The 26,648-nt window shown below is 39.3% G+C and overlaps 1 protein-coding gene across 6 annotated transcripts in view; it reads right to left on the minus strand.

Moving 5' to 3' along the window:
- ITSN2 (intersectin 2) overlaps positions 1-26,648 on the minus strand; it is a 90,000-nt gene that overhangs the window by 29,500 nt on the left and 33,852 nt on the right. For all 6 annotated transcript variants that reach the window (XR_014227637.1, XM_082306629.1, XM_082306630.1 and 3 more), the window contains 18 exons: positions 26,306-26,398; positions 24,541-24,604; positions 22,590-22,753; positions 21,072-21,269; positions 20,674-20,770; positions 18,916-19,058; positions 17,525-17,588; positions 12,971-13,108; positions 12,776-12,861; positions 11,538-11,800; positions 10,685-10,834; positions 10,314-10,454; positions 9,403-9,490; positions 8,657-8,796; positions 5,754-5,890; positions 3,452-3,897; positions 2,188-2,309; positions 2-177 (listed from right to left, as the gene is read on the minus strand). Coding sequence is in view for 5 of the 6 variants with exons in the window: in XM_082306629.1 (XP_082162755.1) it covers positions 2-177; positions 2,188-2,309; positions 3,452-3,897; positions 5,754-5,890; positions 8,657-8,796; positions 9,403-9,490; positions 10,314-10,454; positions 10,685-10,834; positions 11,538-11,800; positions 12,776-12,861; positions 12,971-13,108; positions 17,525-17,588; positions 18,916-19,058; positions 20,674-20,770; positions 21,072-21,269; positions 22,590-22,753; positions 24,541-24,604; positions 26,306-26,398 (2,710 nt within the window). In the remaining variant the exon portion in view is untranslated. The remainder of the gene's footprint in view (position 1; positions 178-2,187; positions 2,310-3,451; positions 3,898-5,753; positions 5,891-8,656; positions 8,797-9,402; positions 9,491-10,313; positions 10,455-10,684; positions 10,835-11,537; positions 11,801-12,775; positions 12,862-12,970; positions 13,109-17,524; positions 17,589-18,915; positions 19,059-20,673; positions 20,771-21,071; positions 21,270-22,589; positions 22,754-24,540; positions 24,605-26,305; positions 26,399-26,648) is intronic.

Here is a 26,648-nt window from a genome sequence, read left to right on the forward strand (position 1 = left end):
CTCTGAAGCAGCTGAGGTAGTAGATAAAGATACTGTAGGAGGAAGTAAGGCCTTCTTAGGAGATAAAGATTTTTCTCCTTCTGGTATTTTTTCTACGTAATTGCATGGAAACCAACCAAAATGTCCTTGAAAACTCCCATAAAGCCAACCAGGCTCTCCCACAGTTTTTTCATCAACCTACGGACAGGAGGACAAATACAAAGAAAACACAATTAGCGGCGTGAAACAGGCAGGGTATCTAGTGCGTCAGCACCTGCTGGCGCTCTGAACTGAACAGCGCGAGCACCGTTCACACAAGGATCAGCATTTTCATTCTCTTCCCTTTCAGAACTGAGCTGATTTTGCTCTGTTCAAGAAACAGGGTGATGATGCAATTGCACTGGTTTTAGCCGCAGGTAGACACAGGCCTCAAAGACATTATATTCCTTCAAATGGGCCCCAAACACACACACTGGGGACCACGTACTGTCCCTGAAGCCATTCTGGCTTGCCAAAATTTACGGGGCATTGTGTCATATTTTGCTGAATGCGCAGCCAAGAGGCAGCGGCTGGCGAGCCTAGCAGCGCACGCAACTCCTGCAGTTCTGCTTACAGATATAACTAACTGTGTCATTCGACTGCATCCAAAACACGTCCAAAAATTCTGTTATTTACCATAGGATTAAGTATAGAATAGAATCATTTAGGTTGGAAAAGACCCTTAAGATCATCGAGTCCAACCGTTAACCCAGCACTGCCAAGTCTGCCACTAAACCATGTCCTCGAGCACCACGTCTATCCGTCTTTTCAATACCTCCAGGGATGGGGACTCAACCACTTCCCTGGGCAGCCTGTGCCAGTGCCTGACTACACTTTTGGTGAAGAAGTTTTTCCTAATATCCAACCTAAACCTCCCCTGGTGCAGCTTGAGGCCGTTTCTTCTCGTCCTATCACTTGTTACTTGCGAAGAGAGACAAGCACCCAGCCAAGACCATCCTTAAACATTCATAGCAATATCGAAGTCTCCATTATGCTGCAAATTAGCAAATTATTCAAAGTTAGCTGAAAATTAGCAGCTCATCAAATACTATCAGCTACTTAGCTTAGTTGAGGTTTGGGGTATTAAGAGGAGAAGAAGGAGGAGGCGGTGGCTGTTAGCCTATTTCTAAAATAAGTTATCAGTAGTTAAATGACACAGTTAATTATATCTGAGAAGGAAGCCAAAACAAAACCTACTTCTCTTGTTCCCTCTTCCATGTTTCATTGGTATGAAAATGCAAATAAATGATTTTAACAGTGCCAAACTGAAGGCTAATACTTAAGTGTTTTAATATTCTGTACAACATTGCTTTGTAAATTCTCCCTTATCACTTACCTATATCGCTTATAATCTGAATGAGGAGGAACCATATGGACTTCTATATTACATATATATTAATTGTATTATTACAGTTACAAACCAGTTTTCACAAGTCCACCTGAATGCACATGCTTTCAAAAACGTGCATGCTGACAAGTGATATAATTACACGAAATAACATAGATTTCAACTGAGAAGCCAAAAGACACTTCCAACCTTATGGTCCTGCTGTAATATTACAGACAGCATATTCAGCTGAATCCAGAAAATGCTACAAAGAATGGACGCAGAATAAACTACTATAGATATCCGCCTGAGGGAGCATTTACAAAGGACCAGCCAATAAGAGGCAGAAGTCTATGCTAACAATACTTTAGAAAAATTCAGAAGAATCTTTCACATCTACTTGTTAAACAGCTAGTTTGTTTAATTTGAATTGAAATGGCATTTTGTCATTTTATGTAGCCATTCACGTCTCTCTTTTCTACACTCATATTTCAAGCAGACACTTAAAGGCCAACCTGTATATGTACAATGAACTGCAGCAACTACATAATTCCTGATTAACTGATTTCAGAAAGTTTATGTTTGGAGTTCAGTATTGTTATTCTAAATGGATTCTCAACAGCTCTAGGATGTGTAAGATGCAAAGAAAGATTTTAGCTGAACTAATCCTAATTTCACCCATTAAAAAACAAGCAAACAAAAAAAAACAGTCAAATTTGAATTTTGAGTAAGTCTTAAAATATATCAAAATAATGCTTTTGACACTTAAGACCTTGGTGTACCTCAAGGCTGGGGAAATGGGGTTGGGCTTTTGCAAGCTAAGTGTCAATGGCAAATCTTACCTGAATTATATCCCCGGTATTAAAGCTCATCTCATCGTGATTCCTTGCTTCAAATGGATATAAAGCTCTGTAATTTACCAAGGCAACTGAATTCCTAGACTCTGAGACACTAACTGCATTGCCTGAAAGGATAAGAGAACTAGTTACCATTTTGATAGAGCTGGAAGACATGCACTTCGCTAGAGCCCTACCATTCTAAGCAACAGGTATGAGTGTAAGAAGAGAACGGTTCTTGCCCCAAAGACACTATGCAAGTATCAAAGGAGATCACTAGCTACAACAGGCTGGTAGGATGCACACAATGCAAGAGTTTAACATGCTAATCATAGTAAACGTAACACGGGCAATAAAACGCATTGTCTTCTGAAGCGAAAAAGCGACATCTCTACGTTCTCACCTTTCCTTGTCAAACAGCTTTGGCTAAGCCAGTGGTTTAACATAGTCTCGTTTAACACAATTATAATTTTCCAAGTTGAAAAGACACCACTGCCGCAACAATAACTGTTCAGCAGCAGTTGTGAAGATCTCACTTAGAAACCTAAACCACCACAGTTTCTATTTTCTTTGCATCTATGTTCTCCAAGTCTGCGACTGATGTTGCTAACAGTGAATGTTTTACAAGGTATAGCTGAGGTGTGCAAATATCTTTCAGCACCGTTCTAATTTGATTCTTGCTGAACTCAGTGATAAAAGCGGCTAATAAAAACTGACAAGAACTAGTGAAGGATGCAACTAATGAAATCTGCCTTTAGCTAAAATATTGTTAAACTGGTATTTTTCAAAGTCCCACAATGAGAGTTACATTGACTTCAGTTCTTTCTTTTTTAATAAGAGGCATTGAGTAATACAGAAATAAACTAGATTTCAATGTTAATAAATCACTTTGCTGAGCGTTACCTGCCCATCCACTCATCACTGAGCACAACTCCTCCATATTAGCATTCTGCTTTAGTGACAGAAAGCACAGGCCTTAAGAAAAAGCTAAAGTATTACTGTTTCCACCATTTGTGATTTGTTGGCCCTGATCGCTGGAAGATTTGCCATCAGAGTCATAGATGCTGAAAACTGACAGGAGTAACCTAAGTTAATAGGATGATTTATACCTAACTAAAGACATGAAACATTGCCGTTTGGGTTTTTTTAAATAATATTTTAGACAATAAGCCTGCCATAGTGTCACATTAACAAGAATATATTTAAAGAATGAAATAACGCTCAGGAAAAGAAGAACCATTAAAGCAAAAATCTAACAGACTAAGATTACCTTCATTATTCCAGGGCGGCTTAAGACTTTTACCCTCTGTTGGTTTCAATAGATCTGCAAACTTCTCACTTATGTTTAATTTAGAAGTGCGTTTCTCCACCTCTTGAGAGTTGGTCACTTGTTTTGTCTTCTTTATTTCTTCGTTCTGCTTACGCCTCTCCTCAGCTTCTTTTGCAATTTGTTCTTGCTTTCTTTTATCTTCTTCCAGTTGCCTCTGCCTTTGTTGTTCTGTTTCCCTCAAGATTGTGGCTTGCCTGTTTTTCTCCTCCTCTGCATGAAGCTGTTGTTTATTTTCCCGTTCTCTCATCAGAGCAGCTGCTTCTTCAGCTTTCAGCTGTTCTTGAACTTTTTCCTGCATTCGTTCTTCCTCCAGTCGCTTCTTTTTCTCCTCCTCTTCCCTTCGGATATTTTCCTGCCATCGGTTCTCCTTCTCCCGTTTTGCTTTTCTGAAAGAAAAGAATGAGAGAAGAGTGGGAGAACATTCAGATAAAAATGAATGAGATCGTGCTCACAGAGTAATGGACTGCACCTTTAAGTAAAACTGAGTCTATGATGTCTACTACTTTTTTCTCTGGGCAATAAGCTCTTCCACAGGAGACCATGCTTTGTCTTAACATGAGTGCCAGTGTATTTCCCATATAAATAACAAATGGATTAAAATTCTTGGTGTAAAAACACTGCCACATGACTACTTGTGCAGTGCCTCCATGAGCATTTCTACCCACCTACATCCTAATGAGCAAGTGACCTGTTAATCGAACAAAGGTGGTTTTAAGCTGTCCACCAAGGTAGTTTCCAATCGTGAGATTTGGATGCTAAGATTTCCAAACAGATTAATAACAAAATTTCACTCTGGCACATACATAAAAATAGCCTTTGCATACTGATCTTTGCTGCTTTCATTTTTTGCCTTCAGCAGTTGTAGTCTATTCAATACGCTTATCCCTGCCAGTGCCACACTCTTCAGCAGACAGAATCTGGAAATCCGACTGTATTCTCTGAAATGATTCAGATCTTATCCTGTGCCTCATCTCTCCAAAGAAGTTATTATCCAATTCAACACCCTTAAAAATCACTGTATTTTAGCTGTCAAGACCTTTCTTCTGAAAAGAGCAGACCTAACCCTTAAAAATTAACGGGACATCATTATACATGAGGCATATGTTTCTCTTAAAGGGACTGTCACAAATGTTATGAAATTCCATCACACTTTTGTAGAAAAATGCTGGCATGAGTTATGACCATGAGTCACATATACTACAAAGTCAGTAGTTCTGCTTCATTAAAAACAGTCAAAGCAAATACGAACCATCGAAAAAAATCTCTCTCAAATTAAAAAGACAAAACACAGCAATTCTCTGAATGAGAAGTCAAAACTAGTACACCAAAGCAAGTCCAGAGCTGAGGACTGCCCACCGAGAGCGCCCATCCACCCTCGCTGGCACTGTTTCAATCCAGGGCTGCTAAACACAAAACAGGCAGCTGATAGCAGAAGGTCTGGAAAGAGGAAAAACAGAGTGGGATCTCTAGGCAGCCAGAATCAAACCCTAGAAACCATGGTTTCTTAATCAGTGAAACAAAAGAGAAGAAAACTAGTTGGAACAAGACCATGAGAAACCAAGAGCTGAGAACAGTAAAAGTTCGAGTGCTTGATACAAGGCTGGGCTGAGCAAAATCAGGACCATATATGTGAAGGGATGATCCTCTCAGACACGTATTTGAATTTTCTCATTGGCCTCCTATAAAAGGAACCAAATTCAAAACTCAAAGATTGCTCACTCATCCAGCTTCCAAGATTAACACGGGAATTAAGCAGTCAATGCCCTTCCCGTTGTCTTAAGTATCAATCTCACAACTGTCTGGATATACATGACAAAAAACTAGTACCTACTCAGTCAGAAGTGCTTTTAAGGAAATAGGTCAGATCTTTTCAAGGCCAACAAAACAAGGCAGAAAATATAAGGAGTTTTATATGTGTGAGGATTATCTATTCAAGGAGCTAAAAATCTTATTAGCAAAAGTGACTACTTGGCTTATCTGAATTATAGGGTTGTTTGTTTTGGTTTTTTTTTTGTTTTTGTTTTTGTTTTTTTTTTTTTAAGAAGATAAATACAGATTGGAAAGATGAAATGCAAATGATCTTGTATCAGTGGTACTCCATATAAAACGTTTTCTCTAAAGCAACTCGCTAGGATGCATTTTTACTCATTAGACCTCCTGCTTATTACAGTCAGTTTCTTAAAGTCACCACAGCATTCTTTTGCTTTAAAAACTGCAACGCTGATACATTCAGGCATGGTACCTTGCAGCCTCATCTTCCAGTCGCTTTTTCTGTGCAAGTTCAGCTCTCCTTTTTTCTACCTCTCTTACTTTGTCCTGTTTGATCCTGTGGAGCTGCTCCAAGGCTAACTGCTGTGTACTGTAGCTTTCTCGCAGGTCCTATTGGGAAAAGACAATGAAGTTCATCAAAAGGAACAAAGCCAATCTTTTGAGAAAAGCATCCAAGCATTTTAATGCTTTGTGAACCAAGTTTTAATACAAATGGACAAAGTAATATTAAGTTATTAATAGTCCTTGGAGGTCACTGCAAAGAAAGTCAAATAAACAGAAGTATAAAAGTAGCTGGCAGGTTTGCAAAGCCTTTGCCATAACTTAGGCTTTCAAAGAGCCCTTCCAGTCATACGCCTGCTGGAAAGGGCAAACACAACAGAGGAGAAGGGAAGATATAAAATGGAGTGTTCAAACACAACATTATCTAAGGACACAGAAGGCAATGAAGCATGTTTTAAATAACTACATGACACATTTGCCAAGGAGGCAGACTTCAACTGAAAGCCAACACAATACCATAAACCTGAGAATACATCCCTTCAGTAGGGCGTTCGCCTCTGTGATGCTGTCTGAACGATCAGTCCCATATTTAAATCAGAAGAACTTTATAAAAATATCCAGCAAGCTTACCACTGTGGGAAGCCACAGCCTAAAGACACTAACTCAGACTGGAGTTTTCCTATATTTGAAAACTTCATAATATTACTCTTTTTCTTTTGAACACATCCTTCAATTCCTATTCCATCTCCCTCTGATAACAAACTATTTCACAGCAGAAAAGTCAGCATGAATCTTTGGGATAATTAAATTTAGAGAAGAAAAAAAAAATCAACAATAGAATTACTTTAGATTGTACTTCACCATGTTACAAAACATCTGTAAGATACTACATTATTTTTTCTTAGGAATCCTATTGATACAGACTGAGCAATGCAACAGGTATACCCTGACTTTTCATAGCTGATCTCATACTGCAAATAAAGCAATTAAGAGTGATTTACTCCCACTACAATATGCACCTCTACCAATAATCCTGTTGCCTAAGAGATACTGTGCAATTTATATGAAAAGGGCAAGATAACAAGATTTCTGCATCAGTGAAAGTCTCTGTAGCAACAAACTAAACGAAACAATTGACTACTATTTTTCCCCAACCACATTCAGCTGAGAAGACTTTTTCTTCTCATTTTGCATAGAAATTGAGGATTGCAATGGAAACAAAATTGCATTATAAAAACTACTGTATCTTTGATTTAAGGACAGAATAACCCTTATGCAAAATGGAAAGGTCAGTGAAGTCATTCTGAGAATAATTTTTGGGGGGAGGGGAGAATCAAAGTTAGATTTCTGACCCCAGCAGACAAAAGCAGTGTTAAGGAAAAACAGCAACTCGGTTTTAGTACTGGGTTAATCTGGAGGCTTAAGAGCATTGCGTTTGCCATGTCGTATGTCATATTCTGGGCACTGATGCTATTTCTAGACTCTTAAACTTGAACAAGAATTCATTAACCTGACTCACAGCTTAAGATGCATGGATACAGGCATAGTGAAACAGGTAGAGAACAACAGATGGAAAGGTGGGAGGAGATGCTGTTTCCATCTAAGACTGGTTGATGTTACTTTAACTAAAAATAAAAATATCTGGGTAAAACAACTTAGTGAACATAGTCTTTTAAGAAATAAAATGGCTATCAGTATTTTGCAGTTTGGCTTTCTAAGCAGGTAAGAAAATTTAAGTCTTTAAGAGGATGTAAAAGCTAGCAGAAAGAAAAAGAGCCTATCAATTTCATGTTAGGAAAATCTATTTAATAGAAGTTGTACATCCAAACAGAAAGGGTAAGCAGAGAAAAATTGCGAAATAATTAAAAACCAAAAGAGCCAAAGATTAGAAAATAACCTTAAGTAAGAGGAAGAGGTTGTTGAGACAGCTTAGCAGAGACAAAAGGCACTGAAGAACAGAATCATCCATATTCTCACACTGTAAGATAAGGCAGATAAAAAGCCAATTAATCTTTGCACTGTATTTTCAAAAACATACTTTAGGGAAAGCTAAATGGTGGATTCAGCCACTGAACACAGCAAGCCATGCAATAAACAAGTAACTAAAAATGCATGTTATAGGTAGCCATTTTTTTAAAAAGAAACTCCTTAAATGTTTACACATTTTTCTTTGTGTTGTTTTTACCGGAGAGTGCAGAGCTCTCACAGTGGCCCAGCGTAAATCCATTACTTAAGAATAAAGTTCACATCAGTGCCGCTAGGAGTAACCTGGTAAACAAAGTTAAGTGGATGCATGCTACCCTGCCGGAGAGTTGCATGCCTTTTTAGGCAAGTCAAGACTTGCCTCTGAAACAAAAGCGCCTTCAGGGCCAGTGGTCAATATTTCTTAACTTCTACACAAATAAGTGGCCTATGCTTACTTTTAGGACCATACCTATGTCTGCTACCAGATCTTGTACAATGTACTACACAACCCTGTAATTCTTTCAACAGAAGTTAAATGTTCAGTCCACAATTCAAAAATAGTAGCCAAGATAACCTCAGTACTGTAAGAACAGAATTTGCAAGGGCGTGAAAAACTTCAATTCTAAATCAAAATGAATTCTAGAAGGCAAAAGTTGGGAGTGAGCAACAGTTGATTCATGCAAAGCAATGATTAGCAAGAGGTTCATATTTTAGTACATTAGCAATAGTTTTAAATGTGTTTTTATTGCACTATTTCCTCCAAGACTTTTGCTAGTTCTTATTTGACACTGAAAGTTGGGAAAAGCTTTTTGGGAGCCTGGTAGAAGTGTCACCAATCTTTATGGCAGGATGAAGAAACAAAGATACTGCTTACCAGTGTAAGACTAAGTATTTAGAGAGCAGATGTACCTTAAGCTGACTGTTAAATGCATCCATTTCGGCAAGTTTAGAAGCAGTTTCTTTCTCAAGGGCATCTAGTTGTTCCTTAAGTCTTTGGCATAATTCTTCCTTTTCTAGGGACTTTTTGTGCACTGAACCGATTCCTATACCTGCAAAAGGAAAGACAAGCAATTTTACAAGGATTTCTCTTTTCACTAATTATTTTATTATTTTCCTAATATACACACAGTCCCAACCTCTTTTCCTCACAAAAATTCCTTGATTTACCTTTCTATTTGTATACAGCACAAAGTGGGCCCAATACCTAACTGAGACATGCAGGCATTACATGTAATACATGCAGAATAATTTTCAAGTTGTTTTTTTTAGTATCAGACCAATTCATAGCAAACTTCTCTAGATAGGGACTTCTAGTGTGATTTGATGTAAAGACCAGTGTAAATTTTACCTAAATGAACTCCCTTGAGTTTACCCTACCAAAAAAGACAATGTGTAATAATATCTGTGGGCTGTATGGTCTGTATAAATAAAGTTTCAAGCAAAATCTGTGCTTACTCGTAAAAGTGTGTTTGTTTGCCCCTTATTTACAACATGAAGGAAATAATGAAATGCAGATGAAACAATGGTAAGATAATGCTAACTGGAAAGATATAAAAGTGAAGGTGTGATTAACACCTCTGTATCCTTCAGCCTTTTTCACAAGTGATGAAAAGCCAGCAAAGCAAACAGAAGAGAATTCATTTGCAGGCACTTACTCTGAGTGTTTTCAAGTTGAAAGTTTTTAATTCTTTCACTTAACATTTGCTTTTCAGGAACTAAATAGATTAGTTTATTCTGATACTCCTGTAGATATTGAAGAGAACATAACAAATTTTTAGTATGGTTTATAAATCAGTAAGTAAAAATGGGTGCATTTTCAAACATCATTTCAACTGACGTTAATGAAACATGGATGCAAGTTATCATTATGAGGTAGAACAAAAAATGACTTCTATACTCGCAATATAAATACTACTAAAATTGAATGATTTTTGACCCAAAACCATTAAAACAGCTGGAAAAAAAAAATTAACAGACATGCTAAAAGCATAAATATTATCATGAGAACATTTAATTTGACTGCCCCAAGCCTAACATAAAACAGTAACTTTCTGTGACACACAGGAACATGATGTTTCCCTGATGTGCAGGAGCATTACATAAAAATCCAGTAGAGGATGATTTATGGTAGTCAACCGATTTGAAATAATTCATGTCTTGCTACTCAAAGAGAGAAAAAAAAGAAAAAAGAGCAGCAAGATAATTCAGGCCAAAGACCAACTTGCTCTGCATACAGGAAAACACTCCTCAAAAATTTGAGTCTGGAGCCATAAAAGAACTCATAATTAAGGAGAAGTCACTATTATTGGTTCACAAAATAACAGCTGAGGTTTTGACAACCATCCTCATTCAACTATCAGCTTGTTGTAGTACATGTAATCATTTCTTTAACACCACAAATAAAACTAAAAACCTCTGCAATGTTGACAGCCTTGCCGATTTCTTCTCTCCACTGTAATCAAACTGATTCACTATTTCTCCCTACGGGGATGTATTATCCACAGCATTACAGAAACACAGAATAGGAATTAAAGGAAAAATACAAGCTTAACACAAAGTTACATACCTGAAGCTGTTGTTGTAGTTGCTTAACTTCCATGATCCCTTGGTCATATTTCTTATCTAAAGCCTCCAGCTCAGTCTTTCGAATTTGCTTTTTGCTTCGAATATCTTGCAATCTGCCTGAGATTTGCTGATGTTTGTCCGTCTAGAAGGAAATCAAAGACAAATTATACCATATACAGCAAAAAACACTTCTGCACTAAACCTGTGGGCAGTTTAGTTCATGATCAAGTCTTTAAAATAACCCAGAATATCTGCTTTAGATTGCTCATTCAAAATAGAGTGAAACTCCTAGTGGGCCACTAATGTAGATTCTAAGATTTGCATGCTTTATAATACTGTATTTCAAGATGTGTAGCGAAACTTCTGTCTTACTAGGGCTTCTAATTCAAGATTAAGGCTCTTCTTTTTAGAGGTCAACTTGACAATTTCTTCTTGTTCCCTGTTACGTTGATTAAGAAGTTCTTGGCGACGAATTCTCTCCCATTCCAGTCGTCGCTGGCGCTCAAGTTCTTGCTTTGCTGCCTGCAGAAAAGTTACATTACCTTAAATTACAACAGAGATGCAGAACTCTGAGACCATTACTGAATATAATGTGCTCTATTTCTAAACAGCATAACAGCAACACAACATATTGTGTTTTGTAAAGTGCTCTTAGATACTTCAGCATCAAAGAACGGAGGAACTGATCCTATAGCCATGCTCCTAACTCTGGATGAAGAAAAGCTACATAATTCAAGAGAAAGTCTGTTTAGCTTAGAATACTGCCCATAAATGAGCACATTGACAGATATTAATCATAACCTCCTTTGAGTATTTCACAGAACCCCATAAAATATGCAAGTCTTATGCATGCACTGAGACACCAATAGAAGCACATTTGTCTCAAGTCTGACTGTCATTTAAAATATTATCAATTATGAATTCAGTACAGTCTTGTTTGGTACACAGATTTTTGCATAAAATCCAAGAAATCTGTCCAAGAAAATCTCATCTGTCCTATGAAGTATCTGAAAATCTTCAACCTATGATTCAACACTTGATTCATTTATAACAGACGCAATGTTTTCAGACAGAAACTATGTTCTCTCTCCAAGACAACCTGCCAATGGCCATGGGAGGAGACAGAAGCAAAGCCAGCATTCAAGTCCTGAACGCTCTGTCAAGTGGATACTTTATGCATGTACATATTCCTTAAAGCATTAAAAAATAATTTCAAGAAAACAACCTCCCGCCTTTCTATTTCTTTCCTCCTTTCTTCTTCCCTTTGTCTTTCCAACTCTCGTTGTCTCTCCAGCTGCCGTTCCATTTCGAGTTGTTTCTTCCGTTCCTGTTCCTGACGTTCTCTCTCTCTTCGCTCTTGTTCTTCTCTTTCTTTCTGAGCCTTACGTTCAGCCTCTCTCTGCTGCTGCTCCAACAGGACCTGACGGCGTTTTTCCAGCTCCATATTTCCCCTCTCATAGTTTGCTTTCCTTTTGTCCTCAAATGTCACTAAAATAAGGAAAGGTAGTTATTTCTGTCCTGTGTAAAACACTGCTCTCAAACAAGTAGCTCAGTTATGCCACTAAAGATAGATACTTTCTTTTTGGCAAGCGGAGGTTGTTGGGTCATGGATGACATAAGCATCCTGCATTTGTTGAAGTATTATTTTTCTTTTCCAAAATACCTTTAAATTTTCCTAAGTCTATTCCAATTGCAAAAAAATGTTGTAATTTAAAACAGACCACAAAAATGACTTGAATTTTAGAGGAAACATAAAAGAACAGCTTTTATAAGCTAGAAGAAGACCATCTTCTGTTAAAAAGGTTTTCCACTGTGCAAGAAACCTTAACGCACAGAGAAAGAGCTTAGTTTTTAAGGGTGTTCCCTGTAAGAGCTCCTGGAGTTAAAAGCAGCAAAACCCCAAACAGGATCAAGCTCAATTACTGCAGTATAGGACAAAAAGAGATACAAAGGAATTGTTTAGGCTCCCAGTAACCACCTTTCCAAAAAGTGATGCAAGTCGTGTGCATGTAAGAGACCTTTGCTGGAAGCATCAGGGAGTCAACAGTAGAGTCTATGTTATATGCAAATGGCATCTAGTTTTCAGAGAATTAAACTACACCGGAACCCCTTGTTTTCAAAATGTCCAGAACAAAGTAATGCCAGGAACTTTCAACTGAAAAAAGGTTTGCAGTACCATGGCAGTATTTGGCCATGAAGGATTTCTTTTCCAAAATACATTATTAATCAGCACACTTTCCCTTTCCTACAGCTAAAAATAGCTCCTATCTCTGCCTTCTCAATTCTATTAGATGTAATAGGCTGACTACATCCACTTAACAACCTTCTTACCATCCAAGTTAAAAGAGATCCAGCTCCTGAAATGAAGCTCCCTAGGGATTTGATTATGTCTTCCACTTTTCTAAAGGTTTCAGTGCCCTTCAAAGATAGCCCTGTACATTAAGAATGTGAACTCTATTTTACCTGGCTGTTTTTTCTGTGGCTCCTCCTCTTGCACAGGCTGGTAAGATGGCAGAGTCCCATTTATATTTTCAGTATATTTTCCACTCCTGGAGGGAAAAAGCCCACACCATTGTTGGAGAAATAACACTATTATTTTCTTTGTATAAAACACTTACATTGAAAATATATTATGTTTCACTGCCCTCAGTGATATACCTGAAAGAAGGTGGTACCAGTTCAAGAGGCAGGGTTAGTGGCAGAGGTTGTCCCGCTTTGGCCATATCAGTTAGGTGCATGGCTAACACAAACTCATCAGCTTTCAGCTGTCCATCTCCATCAATATCAGCTAATGACCTGCACAGTTTTAACAACAATAATAATTAGAACCAAACATCACACTCAAAAATGATAGCTGAAATAATTTACTGTAAAAATAATTTTTTAAATAGAGAATTCCTGTGCAGTATTCTGGTAAAACTAATTACAATTAATAACATGAATAGCTGGATGAAAGGAGCTATTATTTTGTTTAATAATGTACTGCTAGTCAGATGTTTTTGTAAAATACAGCAAAAAGGATAGGAAAGGTTAAGAAACATCTCTTGATTTATTGCATCACCAAGGGAAGAGCTGTGAAGAGAATCCAGGACTGTTCTTAACCAGCTGAAAATGCTAGAAACCACTTTTTCCATTTTTTTTTTTTTTTTTAAAGCAAAAGAAAACATATAAAATTACATCAAATTCTACAACAGGAACCTTTATGTACAATTTTTTTCCCCTTGTGTCTCCTCAACAGTGCAGGGAAAACATGAGCTTCCCCAAAGTACCATGCAATAGGTGGGAAAAGGATCACCTACCCCCTCTAAGGAGAGGGCAAACCACACAATCCACCACCAAGGGAACCTCGTGGCTGGTGTCTCCTACAGGCCGCCTGATCAAGGAGACCTATTGACGAAGCCTTTCTCCTCCAGTTACAGGAGGCATTGCACTCACAGGCTCTCGTCCTGCTGGGGGACTTCAACCACCTGGACATCTGCTGGAAAAGTAGCACAGCGAGCTATAGGCAATCCAGGACGCTCCTGGAATGCATTGAGGATAACTTCTTAGGCCACGTAATAGACAGCGCTACCAGAGGGGATGCAATACTGGACCTGTTGGTCACCAATGCAAGTGAGCTAATCGGTGACATCAAGACTGGAGGCAGCCTGGGCTGCAGTGATCATGCACTGGTGGAGTTCACAGCCCTGAGGGATATGGGTCAGACAAAGAGTAAAGTCTGGACCCTGAGTTCTAGGAAAGCACACTTCCAGCTCTTCAAGGAGTTAGTCAATTTGACCCCCTGGGAAACTGCCCTCAGGGACAAGGGAGCAGAACAGAGCTGGCAGATCTTAAAGGACGCTTTCCATAGAGCGCAAGAGCTCTCGATCCCCAGGTGTGAGAAATCAGGCAAGGAAGGCAAGAGACGAGCATGGCTGAGTCAAGACCTGCTGGTCAAACTAAAGGGCAAGAAGGAAATGCCCAGGCAGTGGAAGCAGGGACAGGTATCTTGGGAAGACTATAGGGATGCTGCCCAGTTGTGTAGGGATGGGGACAGGAATGCCAAGGTGCGGATGGAGCTGAACTTGGCAAAGGATGCAAAGAATAATAAGGGCTTCCACAGGTATGTCAGCCAGAAAAGGAAGGTCAAAGAAAGCATACTCCTCCTTGATGAACAAGGCTGGCAAACTGGTAACAACGGACAAGGAGAAGGCTGAGGTACTCAACAACTTTTTTGCCTCAGTCTTCACTGGCAACCTCTCTTCCCACACCTCTCGAGCGGATGGACCGCAAGATGGGGACTGGAGGAGCAAAGTCCCTCCCACTGCAAGAGAAGATCAGATTCATGACCACCTGAGGAACCTGAACATACATAAGTCTATGGATCCTGATGAGATGCATCCCAGAGTCCTGTGGGAATTGGCTGATGTAGTTGCCAAGCCACTCTTCATGATATTTGAAAAGTCATGGCAGTCAGGTGAAGTCCCTGGAGACTGGAAAAAGGGAAATATTGAAGCCATTTTTAAAAAGGGTAAAAAGGAGGACCCTGGGAACTACCGACCTGTCAGCCTCACCTCTGTGCCTGGGAAGATCATGGAACAGATCCTCCTAGAAGCTATGCTAAGGCACATGGAGGACAGGGAGGTGATTTGAGACAGCCTGCACACCTTCACCAAGGGTAAATCCTGTCTGACAAACCTAGTGGCCTTCTATGATGGAGTCACTACAACAGTGGACAAGGGAAGAGCTACCGATGTCATCTATCCGGACTTCTGTAAGGCCTTTGACAGGGTCCCCCACAACGTCTTTCTCTCTAAATTGGAAGGATATGGATTTGATGGGTGGACCATTCGGTGGATGAGAAATTGGTTGGATGGTCACATCCAGAGGGTAGTGGTCAATGGCTCAGTGTCCAGATGGAGATCGCTGACAAGTGGCATCCCTGAGGGGTCTGTACTGGGGCCAGTGCAGTTCAATATCTTCATCAGAGACATACACGGCGGGATGGAGTGCACCCTCAGCAAGTTTGCAGATGACACCAAGCTGAGCGGTGCAGTTGACACGCCTGAGGGAGGGGATGCCATCCAGAGGGACCTGGACCAGCTCAAGAAGTGGGCCTGAGTGAACCTCATGAGGTTCAACAAGGCCAAGTGCAAGGTCCTGCACCTGGTTCATGGCAACCCCCAGTATCAGCACAGGCTGGGGGATGAAGGGATTGAGAGCAGCCCTGAGGAGAAGGACTTGGGGGTACTGGTGGATGAAAAGCGGTACTGGTGGATGAAAAGCTGGACATGAGCCAGCAATGTGCTCTTGCAGCCCAGAAGGCCAACCGTATCCTGCACTGCATCAAAAGAAGCGTGGCCAGCAGGTCGAGAGACGGGATTCTGCCCCTCTACTCTGCTCTGGTGAGACACCACCTGCAGTACTGTGTCCAGCTCTGGAGTCCTCAGCACAGGAAGGACATGGACCTCTTGGAGAGGGTCCAGAGGAGGGCCACAAAAATGATCAGAGGGCTGGAGCACCTCTCCTATGAAGAAAGGCTGAGAGAGTTGGGGTTGTTCACCCTGGAGAAGAGAAGGCTGCGGGGAGACCTTATTGCGGCCTTTCAATACTTAAAGGGGGCCTGTAAGAAAGATGGGAACAAACTTCTTAGCAAGACCTGTTGTGACAGGACAAGGGGTGATGGTTTTAAACTGAAAGAGGGTAGATTTAGACTAGATAGAAGGAAGAAGTTTTTTACGATGAGGGTGGTTAAACACTGGCACAGGTTGCCCAGAGAGGTGGTAGCTGCCCCATCCCTGGAAACATTCAAGGTCAGGTTGGACGGGGCTCTGAACAACCTGATCTGGTTGCAGATGCCCCTGCTCATTGCAGGGGGGGTTGGACTAGATGACCTTTAAAGGTCCCTTCCAACCCAAACTATTCTATGATTCGATGATCATTAGCCTACAAAATGCTTCCCACACAGCCAGGGGAAGGGGGTGGGAAACCAGTTGAACGTTTGCAGGGATGCAGGCAAGAAAGCAGGAACCTTTCTAAAAGAACTATGTAGATACAATTGCAGGAATGTGTCCTTGGACTGCACTTAAGTGAAATGCTTAAAAAATAATTGCTCGTTAAAAAAAAAAAAAAAAAAAGGGCAGTTAAAAAAACCACTAAAACCAAAAAGGAAACAACCAACCAAACAAAACCCCATCACCTACACACACCACAGTGAAAAACAAAAGCAGGAGATGATGAAATAAGATTTTTATTACGTTCACAGAGCAGCACTATTCACACATAACAGCACCATTATTACAGTAATTACCATGAATACAGTACCCCAGTAGAAATACTGGCAATTTCTTGCTTTGGGCAAAATTGAAACTTAGGCTGTTAATCATCGACATGGCTACACAGATGTCCTCACATTGGGTACCGATATCTTTGGGCTAGGCACCCAGGAGGAAAACAGTCACTATGTACCTGCTTTATTTCCCCACACGCCAGAGTGGAGGAATACAAACCGACACTCCATTTTTACCTTCACAGCATGCAACCAAATAAGCTGAACAAATAAAAAGAATATTTCAGCTTGCTGCTGCTAGAGAGAAACAAATGACTGCCCTGGGATTAAGAGGAAGAAAGGGAACTCAGAAAGAGATGTAAAGCATCAAGCTATTGTGAATTCTGCTAGGCCAGTAAATTTTATGTATAACATCTGAATTATGCCTGAAGGCATAATCCAAACTACCATATCTAGCAGGGTAAAGGCAGATTATTCAAGCCTTCAGACAATTGTAACCATTTCCATCAGCACAGTAAAGGCAAGTCTTAACAAATGTGTAATATGCAGATATCTTTATGGGAACCACAGTAAAACTCAAAATCTGAAGGGTTAGTCCATTTTTAATCTTTCATGGTATTTTAAAACTAACAAGCTTGATTTCAGAATTCTACTTTTAAAATGAACAAACCCTCATCTCAGCTAAACTAGTGTATCACCGAATCAGAAACTGAAATTAATATCTGTACTATTATATAGAGTTTAACAACCAAACACAAAGAGTGAAAATTATATTATGTCAAGGTGTCTTTTGAAAATGTACTAATGAACAAACTAGTTTAAGAAGTAGCTTAGTTTCAGTTTATGATTTTAGATCTATGGTGTCCTGTCCTCACTTCTTATTAAATAAAGTACATTTCCTCTCTTAACACCATAAACACGTTGAATTCATAATCTAAACTTACCAAATAGTAGCCAACTGAGTCTGTGAAAGGTTTGATTGCAGAAGGGCATTCCTTGCTTGAAATCCTTAGTGAAAGTGTAGAAGATTTTAATAAAAATAAGTACTTTGAACAAAGATTCACAGGTAGTAAAAAGTGGGTCATGAACTAGGGCATGTTTATTTTTAATATTAATCTAATCTGTTTTCATCAGTGGCTGACAGTTGGCATTACTTCCAGGCTTAACAACAGGCATTACAACCTGTACACAATAAAGATGTAAATATTCTTGTGTACTTCTCACTCAGAGCACCTAACAGAAAAACTGACATGAAAAATGGGTATTTATGGTAATCCTCACAGCTGTTACAAAAGCACAGCTGACTGTCTACCAAAAGCTTGAGCTAGTACGCTGGAAAGCTGTCAGCTTTCCTTTGATAGCAGAGAACCATATGCCTTTCTAGGCAAGTCGATGAAACCTTCAGCCCAAAATCAACTGAAGATAAAAAGCATTGAGTCCCTCTCCTGAAAGAAAGAATTGTCCTCCTTTTTTGTAGGCTAGGAAACTGAGGCAGAGGCTTGGTAAGTGCTTATTGAAAATGGGAAATCTGATAAGCTACAGACATACATACTGACTTTACATCTACTAACTGCCTGGCCAGCGCTCTACTCGCTGCAGTACAGCGAGTGATCCAGTTTTATAAGAACTTTCATAAAACGCTGCTCTTGTATTAAACTTTTTGTGAAGTCTTTCGAAACCACCACAATTCTGTGGCACAGCAAAAACGTCACTGAAAGTCAATAAGGAATGACCCCCTTTAATTACTCTTGAAAAATTCCAATCATTGGCTGCAGTACTGCAGTGCCTTTCCTGAACTGCTTTCTTTGAGAAGATAAAGCCCAAATATCTAAGCAATTATTAATACATATACATAGGATCACATGGCACAAAAACGATCGTGAGATGTCCCCCATTTTACAAAGTCATAAGAAAGAGTCTCAGTCCAAAGAGCGATGCTTGCAAAACGACTGCTGACTTCATGGAGCTAACTGCCCCAGCCTTATGGTTCTCAGGCTCTTCTAGTTAGATCCCACCACTGCCACTCTTCCCCTCTTCCCTGCGACCGTTGTTGTAACTTCCCCAGTCTACCTGGGGAGACTGCTGCCTCCTCAGGCCCCTCCAGGTCTAACGCAGAGCCCAAGCCAATAAACTGATACCCATTTCCATTTCTTGGCTGACTGGAACCAGTAGCTGAAACCCACTCTCTCCTGCACAGGTCTGAATGTCAACAGTTTCAGCTTTTATTTCATATGGAAGTCAAATCCCAAGCCAGGATTCCATTCCTAAGCCTGCAACATTCCAGCAGCAGAAAACACTGCTGGTTTTCCCCCTCCATATCAAACGCCATACTCACCTGATAAATATCCACTCATACTTTTATCAAGACTGTTAAATTTCTGTCTGTATTTCAATCTGGAGGCCTGAGGAACTGCCCAATCTGAGGATACAATCTTTGGTGAATTCCCAGCTAGTGAAGCACTAGAGGAAGAATTTGAACTGTAATGTAATTTAAAAAAGAGAGAGAGAAAAAGAAAAAGAGAGAAAGAACTCTAAGTTACTTGGCTTAATAAACAGGCATTGGAACAGAAGATGTATAGCATCTTCCGGTAACATGAAACAACTTCCACAAAGTTTTATCTCTGCTAATTTGCTATTAATATTTTCATCACTAACATGGAATTTTACTGTGAAAGTAGGGACACACATCTAAAAGGAAACTCTTGAATTCAAGATCCTGTTCCCCTGGTATCACAGGCACTTATGCCACATAATTCATTGGTCCACTGCTGCAAAATACTACTATAGGAAACCATCGGAAAACATCTCAACTTTCACAAGAATGTTTACAAGGGCTGTGAAGCATTGGGTGGATGCCTAAATAACTTCAAGAGGTATGCAAATGAATAACCATGAGCATAAACATTTATCTGATAAACTCACAACCAAAAGCTGCTTCTAAAGGTGCTAAAGCCACTATATTCCACCTCTACTTCTTTCTATTAGTGACAACGACAGGCTGAATGGAGTTGCTCCAACTCATTCAGTTTCTTCAGAACAGCACTGATGAAGTGTCTAGTTATAAAACTAATACCTGCAACTCCCAGCATTTTCAGTGTCCCATCTTTGAAGATCAGACAAAACCAGGTGCATCCAGCTTGCCTTGTTTACGGTAATCCCCTACTCTGTCAAGTAAAAATCTACTTGCCGTGTTATCCAAGGCAATAAAGTAAAGAATGCTGATATAAACAAAGCCTTTCGGGCACGATGCTGGATAGACATCCTTTGCATGGAATTAGATAACATGATGGTGAAATGCTGTCAACAGCAATACCGAAGAAGAGCTACTCTGCAACACTACACCACCAGCAAAGAAAGCTTTCCTATTAAAAGAAACAAAAAACCACACACCATGCCTACAATCATCTTATCGAACATCTGCTAGCATCGGTGTCTGTCTGTATGAGGAGCCCAAAGTTAGACATGCGGTCATCCTAGATGCCTTGTAGCAGCAGCAAAGAGGTGCAAGCACTTCTGAGTCACTGTCTGGAACTGAGCTGGGGCAGAGATGCCCTCTGGGCTGTCCTTTGGGACACTGTTCCCTGGATGCCCAATTGGATAGATAAGCCTAGTCCCTCACTTTGTCTAAGGCGAAGCTCCAAAATCAGTGAAATAGAGCAGCTGATGACAACGATTCATAATCTTCTATTATTCATAAAACAAATTCACACATAAATATTTATAACAACTACTAGTCTTACATGCTTGCTAATTACCTGGAGCCCTCCATAATGAATGAGCACATCAATCCATAAACATTGCTTTTATAACCACTTGGTAAGTTTTACTTCTATTTACTAATGAGGTACATTCCCTTCTTTTTGGCACTGCTTTCTCTCTTTTGAACTTCTCACCTACTTTGGATAGTTTTGTCAGATTTACTGAAAATATTATTTATTGTGTGTATCAAAACAATCTGTTTTCAGACTTGGTTGGTCATATTAGATACACTAATTTTTAATGAATATACTTTGAAAATAGAAATGCTCCATAAGTTTTGGAAGGCATACTACTCAAGTTTAAGATATAACCATTTTGAACTTAACTTTCATACCTGCTAGATCCTAAATCGATTAGTGACTGTGCCTTCTGCATACTAGTACCACCAAACCCTCCTGCCACGGGACCTAAGGAACCAGTATGAGGCAGCGCTGAAACAAACAAACAAAAAAAAACAAAACCAAAAACTGTAAAGCAACTGGGTATAAGGCAATCATTTGTAATAAACACTCAGGGCTTTGACAGAAGTAAGAAAAGTTAATATTGCTGTTGTAAGAAAAGCCTTGTTGTTAAGACTAACTAGTTAGAACCGATTTGACAAATGTGAACTTTGGAAAAAATACAATTTTTTTTTAACTCGCATGCAAGTATTAGCATTCCTGTCTGAAATTAGCCATAGAGAAAAGAAGAGTCACAATTCTGAAAGCGAGTACTAGACTGTACTATACTTACTTGAAGAGAAAGGTACGGACAAAGGCTGCAGAAGGCTGGATGTTCCATTTGGCAGCGAGGAGGTACTGACAGAAGGCACCAGGGGAGCAGAGATAACCAAAGGAGGAATGGAAGTCATGGAGGTCAGAGACATGGGAGCTAACGGTGTGATCGTAGACATAGATGTTGGCATGGACAGATTTGGCATACTACCCATTCCTAGAGTGAAATCCAACAATTCATGATTTAATACCACAGAGGCTCCAGCAAGAAATTGGCTCCATTATGCTACGCAGAAACTACACAAAGCAATCTCCATCCAGAGTTACAACGAGGTAAAATACTCGTGTATAATATTATTTTTTCTCTAAAGTTTAGACAAGACAGCTCAGAGAGGAAAATATACTGAAGAATGCGAATTTAAAAAAAAAAAAAAAAAAAATCCTTACAAGCAATTAATTCTCAAGGTAGATTTAGCTAGTATTTCACAAAAGAATAAGACCTAGTTTTCTATAATTGCACCTATAACTAGTTCTTCAACAAGCCTTTCCATGTCTGGTCCCTGAGAGAGAATTACAATGCAACTCAAGAGTTGTGACAGTCCTCTATAGGGAAAAGCCGATACTGTTTCTGAACGAAGTCTCTTCCCAGCGTCAGCCTTGGAAGAATCCATACAGGTGAAAAGTCCATACTTAGGGGCCCATACCTAGCAAATGGTTTCTTTAAGACAGTTACCTGAAGCAAATAAGGGCACTTGAATTACTGGCTGAATCTTGTGGAAGACAACAGCATGCAGATGCTATGATGGAAGGTTAATAGGAAGTAATCGTATGCCAACCACAGCTACCTATAAATGCATGCGCTTGTATGCAAACACACAAGATGTACCAATGGGCAGATATTTTAAATCATGTGTGTAATTAATAAATGCATATATTTAATTCCAGCATAGACGTATGTGCTGATTTTGTAATCCAGCTGAAGTCAATACGTATATTTTGTTCTACAAAAGAACAAAACAACAACAGGCATGCACTGAATCTCAAAACACCATCAGAAAAGGAAGAAAAAGTTAAAATAATTATATTCAATTGATCATATAACCAAAATAGACAGTCTGATTGATTTTGAAAAAAATATTTAAAATAAGTGTTCTACCAAAACTTTGACCTTTACTAAGTTTAACTTTAAAAGCCCCGAGTATAAATAGGTGAATGAGTAGGAGGGAGACAAAAAAAGACCTTCACAGTACAAGATGACAGCCTGCAAGTCAGATGGCAAATGTGAATGGCCTTCTTGCACCTCATGTCAAAATTCAACAGAAGGTTTTTCTTTATTATTAAATGTCTTCAAAGAATGAAATTTTCAAAAATGTCAAGAAAGTGACTTTGTGAATTTCCTAAATCAGAATATCCTTTTTTTTTTTTTTATTTTACTGATTCACTCAACTGTCATGGTCAGATTAATGCTTGTATTTGGCTGCAATTAACTGTGTTTTTTTTACCTCTGAACACTAAGTAATTATATATTCATAAGTACCAAAGCGAGCTGACATTAGCGGCGAATGTACTGGAGTTTGTTTCATGACAGGAGGGAGAACCGCAGGCAAGTGCTGTCCTTGCAACTTCAGCTTGATTAGTTTCATGGCTATAGAGAACTCCTGTTGATCCATTTTTCCATCCTTGTTCAGGTCCGATAGTGTCCTTAAAAACAAAACACAATTAAATGAAAAAAGCCCACAAGGAAGAAACGTAAAGTTAACTTTTTCACTTAATGAGAAGCTTTTCTATCAAATTTATTTACTGCTTTTGTACAAGAAAACAACAAACTTATTGCAACCATTTGTAGATTTTTACACAACATTCAAACCCTCAGAAGTTTGCAGATCTTAATTTTTCTAGTTTGCCAACCTACAGGTATTGAAGGTCAACCTGGACTTCCAAACATAATGTTCACCTAGCTGTATGAAGTATAATTCACTTGGTAGTCTTCTGCAGACTTCAGTTTTAAAGTTGCTATATATTAAATACTTACCACCTGAGAAAGTAGGAGGATGCTCAGTAAAGCAGTAGTCTCCTGTTAGTGGATACACACTTGTTGCTACAGATATGCCTCTCCTATGCCAGACTAATTATTTTAAATTAATGTCTGGTAATGTAAGGAATTAATGCAAGAATCTGAAACAGGAGGATGCAGAAACTTGCTTAAGGCACTATAATGCAGTTTTCATACTGGTGTAATTCACAAACAGTGGGTTTTTTTAAGCCTGATACCCACACTATCTTCCTTTGACACTTTTCCAAATAAACTTAAATACAACAGAAAATATATGCAACAGTGCATACATAAACAAACAAAATTTCTGGTCAGACATAAAACACGAAATCTTATTAATACTTAAACATGCAAGGACCAGGCACAGGAATGTAAACAAAATTGGGGGGGGGGGGGGGAAATCAGGCTTAATATTAAGCTACATTTTCCCTTTCATTCTGTTACTATTCAGTATAAAACCCCAAGGTCCTATGCAAAAATTTCCTTACTACTCTTTTCTAGGCACTTTCAGTGTCTGAAGAAGAAACTAACTTTGCATTTAGTAATTTTCTTTAATATTCTTTCACAAGTGAGTTGTTCTTCATTATTGAGCCTTTACCCTGTGTGTTTTAGCATGCGTACATCTTGATAAGAACGAAGTACCCCCAAATGAGCACAGTATTCTAGTGAAGACTGAGGAGTTACAGAGAAGAAAGTGTCTGTTTCAAGTGTTGCAACCACCACATATATGATGCAAAGAACAGCACTTTTTCCAGTTCCTGTATTACAGCATTGGTTGGTATCTTACAGTGTATTATAACTGACCTTCTACTAACATTTTCTGTTGCTTTAGATTTTTTTCCTGTCTTCTACTATCAGTGTATTTTCCACTCCCAGTTTAGTAGCATGTAATGTTTCCCACACTGAATCTTGTTGCCATTTTTTAGTGGTTACTAGTATTTCAAACATCATTCAATTTGGTATCTCTAGGAATTCATTAACCTATTATTTACCTCTTTTACCATATTATTATTTAAAGTGTTATTTTTTACCTCTTTTTCCATATTATTATTTAAAATATAAAGACAAGGCTTAACAATGAGCTTTGTGGCAGTCCAACAGGCACCTCCCTCTATGAAAGCCTTGCAATTTATCATCGCTTTTTGTTTCAAGCACTCACTACAGTTTAAAAAGGCTGTGTTCAATATGATCCAGTTCGAATTAACATCATAAGAAAGATTTTAAAAGGTTTTGCTTTTTAATTAAGTGTTGGTACACATATGGGCTCAATCCTTCCTCTAAATTTAATAAAATTAAAACAATGATTCAGGTAACACTTCCACTTTGACTGCCAAAAGCCTCTTTGAGACAACACGACATACCAAAGATAATATTTGAATGCTATGCATCTGTGATCTTAAAAAAAAAAAAAAAAAAAAAGTAAAGAATACCTTACCATATTTCAGCAAGGATTGAAGCTGGTAGACCCGATTGCAAAAAAAAGGTACGTGCTTGATCACCTATGACAAACAAGACAGACAGACTTTTACACTACAGACACAGACTTTCAGAAGACCTCAGCACTGTTGGGGGACAGATTTTCAAAAGGAACCAGCACACTGGATGCCACGCTTTCCAGTTTCGTACCACCTAACTCCTGCCCTGGTGACAGCAATTGTCAGATACCCACGTATTCTGTAAGCCTAAGTCTTTGCTCTGAGAAGTGATTTCAAATAGCTATGAAAAGCTTTAACAGGTCACAAATCAACAGCTGCCAACAGTTTCATAGATGCAAGTTTTAAAGAAATAAAAGTGACCGAAAATTTAGTCCTCACCCAATTACTTTTACAGGAAAGGATGTACATGTTATTTCTTTCCTTCTCCTTCATCCAATCTAACTTTAGCCAGTACTGCCTCTCTAGAAAAACTGGAAAAATATTGTGTCCTAAATAATATTCTGTTCTGTCAGAGAACATCCACTATTTCAGTGTTTCAGGAAGGGAATGGGAACGGTTGTGCAATTCCATACCAAGTTCCACATCAAATGGTACCGATTGCGCTGTTAAACTTGTAACAAAACAGAGATAGTGGTGTTTATGCTTCCTATGAGTGAATTACAGATGCTTAAAGCTAAGACTTCAAGTTATCATTTCAGCTCTTTCTTCCCTTATATTCATACATAGGCTTTAATTTCAAGCACTTGCCAAATAAATAATGAACCCTGCAGATGTATGTGCGGGTAAGAGCCCAGATGTGGCCTAAAGGCAGTCCCCTGAGACTGCGTACTTTACAGCTGGTGGTAAACATCAGCCTCCCAGAGCTGTTTGCCCAAAGCAGGAGCTACGCATCACCTAGCCAGAAGATGCGCATGTTCCAAACTGACAACTTCCCGCTCTTTCCTCAGTCTTTTTTGGACCAAAAGGAGGAAAAGCAGGGGCAGTGGAGTCACCGGACAGGGCATTAGCAGATAGTTAGGAGGGTAGGAGTGATGAGGGCTGATCTTTAGTGCCCACTCCCACACAAAGAACAGGCTATTCTTAAATTAAGTCATCTTTGCCAGTGCAACTGAGCCTTTTCTTGATGTCACAAGTAGATTCTTAAATTTAAAAACTACAAATTCTGAGGTGCGCAGCAACATGACCCAATTGTTTCGGAGGAGAAGCAGCTGAATGCAACTGGAACTGACAGCAGGCCATTGCAAAATGCCATCAGCCCATCCAGAACTCGCTGAAGGCCCAAGGGTTAATAAATTTCAAGCAGTCATTAACAAGGACAAGCTGTCAGCATCTCTCTCCCTGCCTCCTCCCCCAAAACAAAGATATCTAAGAGCACAGTATTCTCTGACACTGTTCAGAGAGAGGAGAGCCACTTCTGGCATCTCTGGCACCACTTGCCACAATAGCTACTGTAAGTGCTCCTTGGCAGCGTCCCATCTACGCACAGATTTTTGCCTGATACTCGTTGGTTTTTGAAACTAGACAGAATGACAGCACATAACCAGTAGCTGCAGAAGTGACAGGGTTAATAAAAGAGTGTTCCTGTGCCAGACTTTAGCCCAAAGCTTGTAGAAGTTTAGTAATAACCTGTGGCTGTTTGCCCGAAGAGTATGGTTATTAGTCACACAACAAAGGGCTAGAAATAGGATGTAGTTTTCAAACTGTTTTACAAAGATACTTATGTGTACACAGAAGTTAATGTGTAACGCAGAATCTCAGACCAACCTGTAATGTAGCCTCCTGTGGGTTTAAGGCTATCAAACTGCTTGTCGTGCTTGGCCCGCTCTTCAGAGGTGATGGCCCATATGTTTGGGCCTCCTAAAAAAAAAAAAAAAAAAAAAAAAAAAAAGAAACGCAAATCTGAACAACCAAACAGATTGAAGACTTAAAAATAAAGCCTGTCACTTGCAAAATAAAAGCTTGGCTTCTCAAGAGACAAAGTCAGATCTAGACACACCCAGCTCCTACCAGTTTGGCAAGGACGTTATGAAACCCAAACCTGCTTCCCAGATGTGCAAGCGCTAGCTGAGCCAATTTCTCAGCGGGACTGCTTTTCGCTCGGCTTTCA

This window comes from Platalea leucorodia (genome assembly GCF_965183815.1).
Source record: "Platalea leucorodia genome assembly, chromosome: 3".
Classification (NCBI taxonomy): domain Eukaryota; kingdom Metazoa; phylum Chordata; class Aves; order Pelecaniformes; family Threskiornithidae; genus Platalea; species Platalea leucorodia.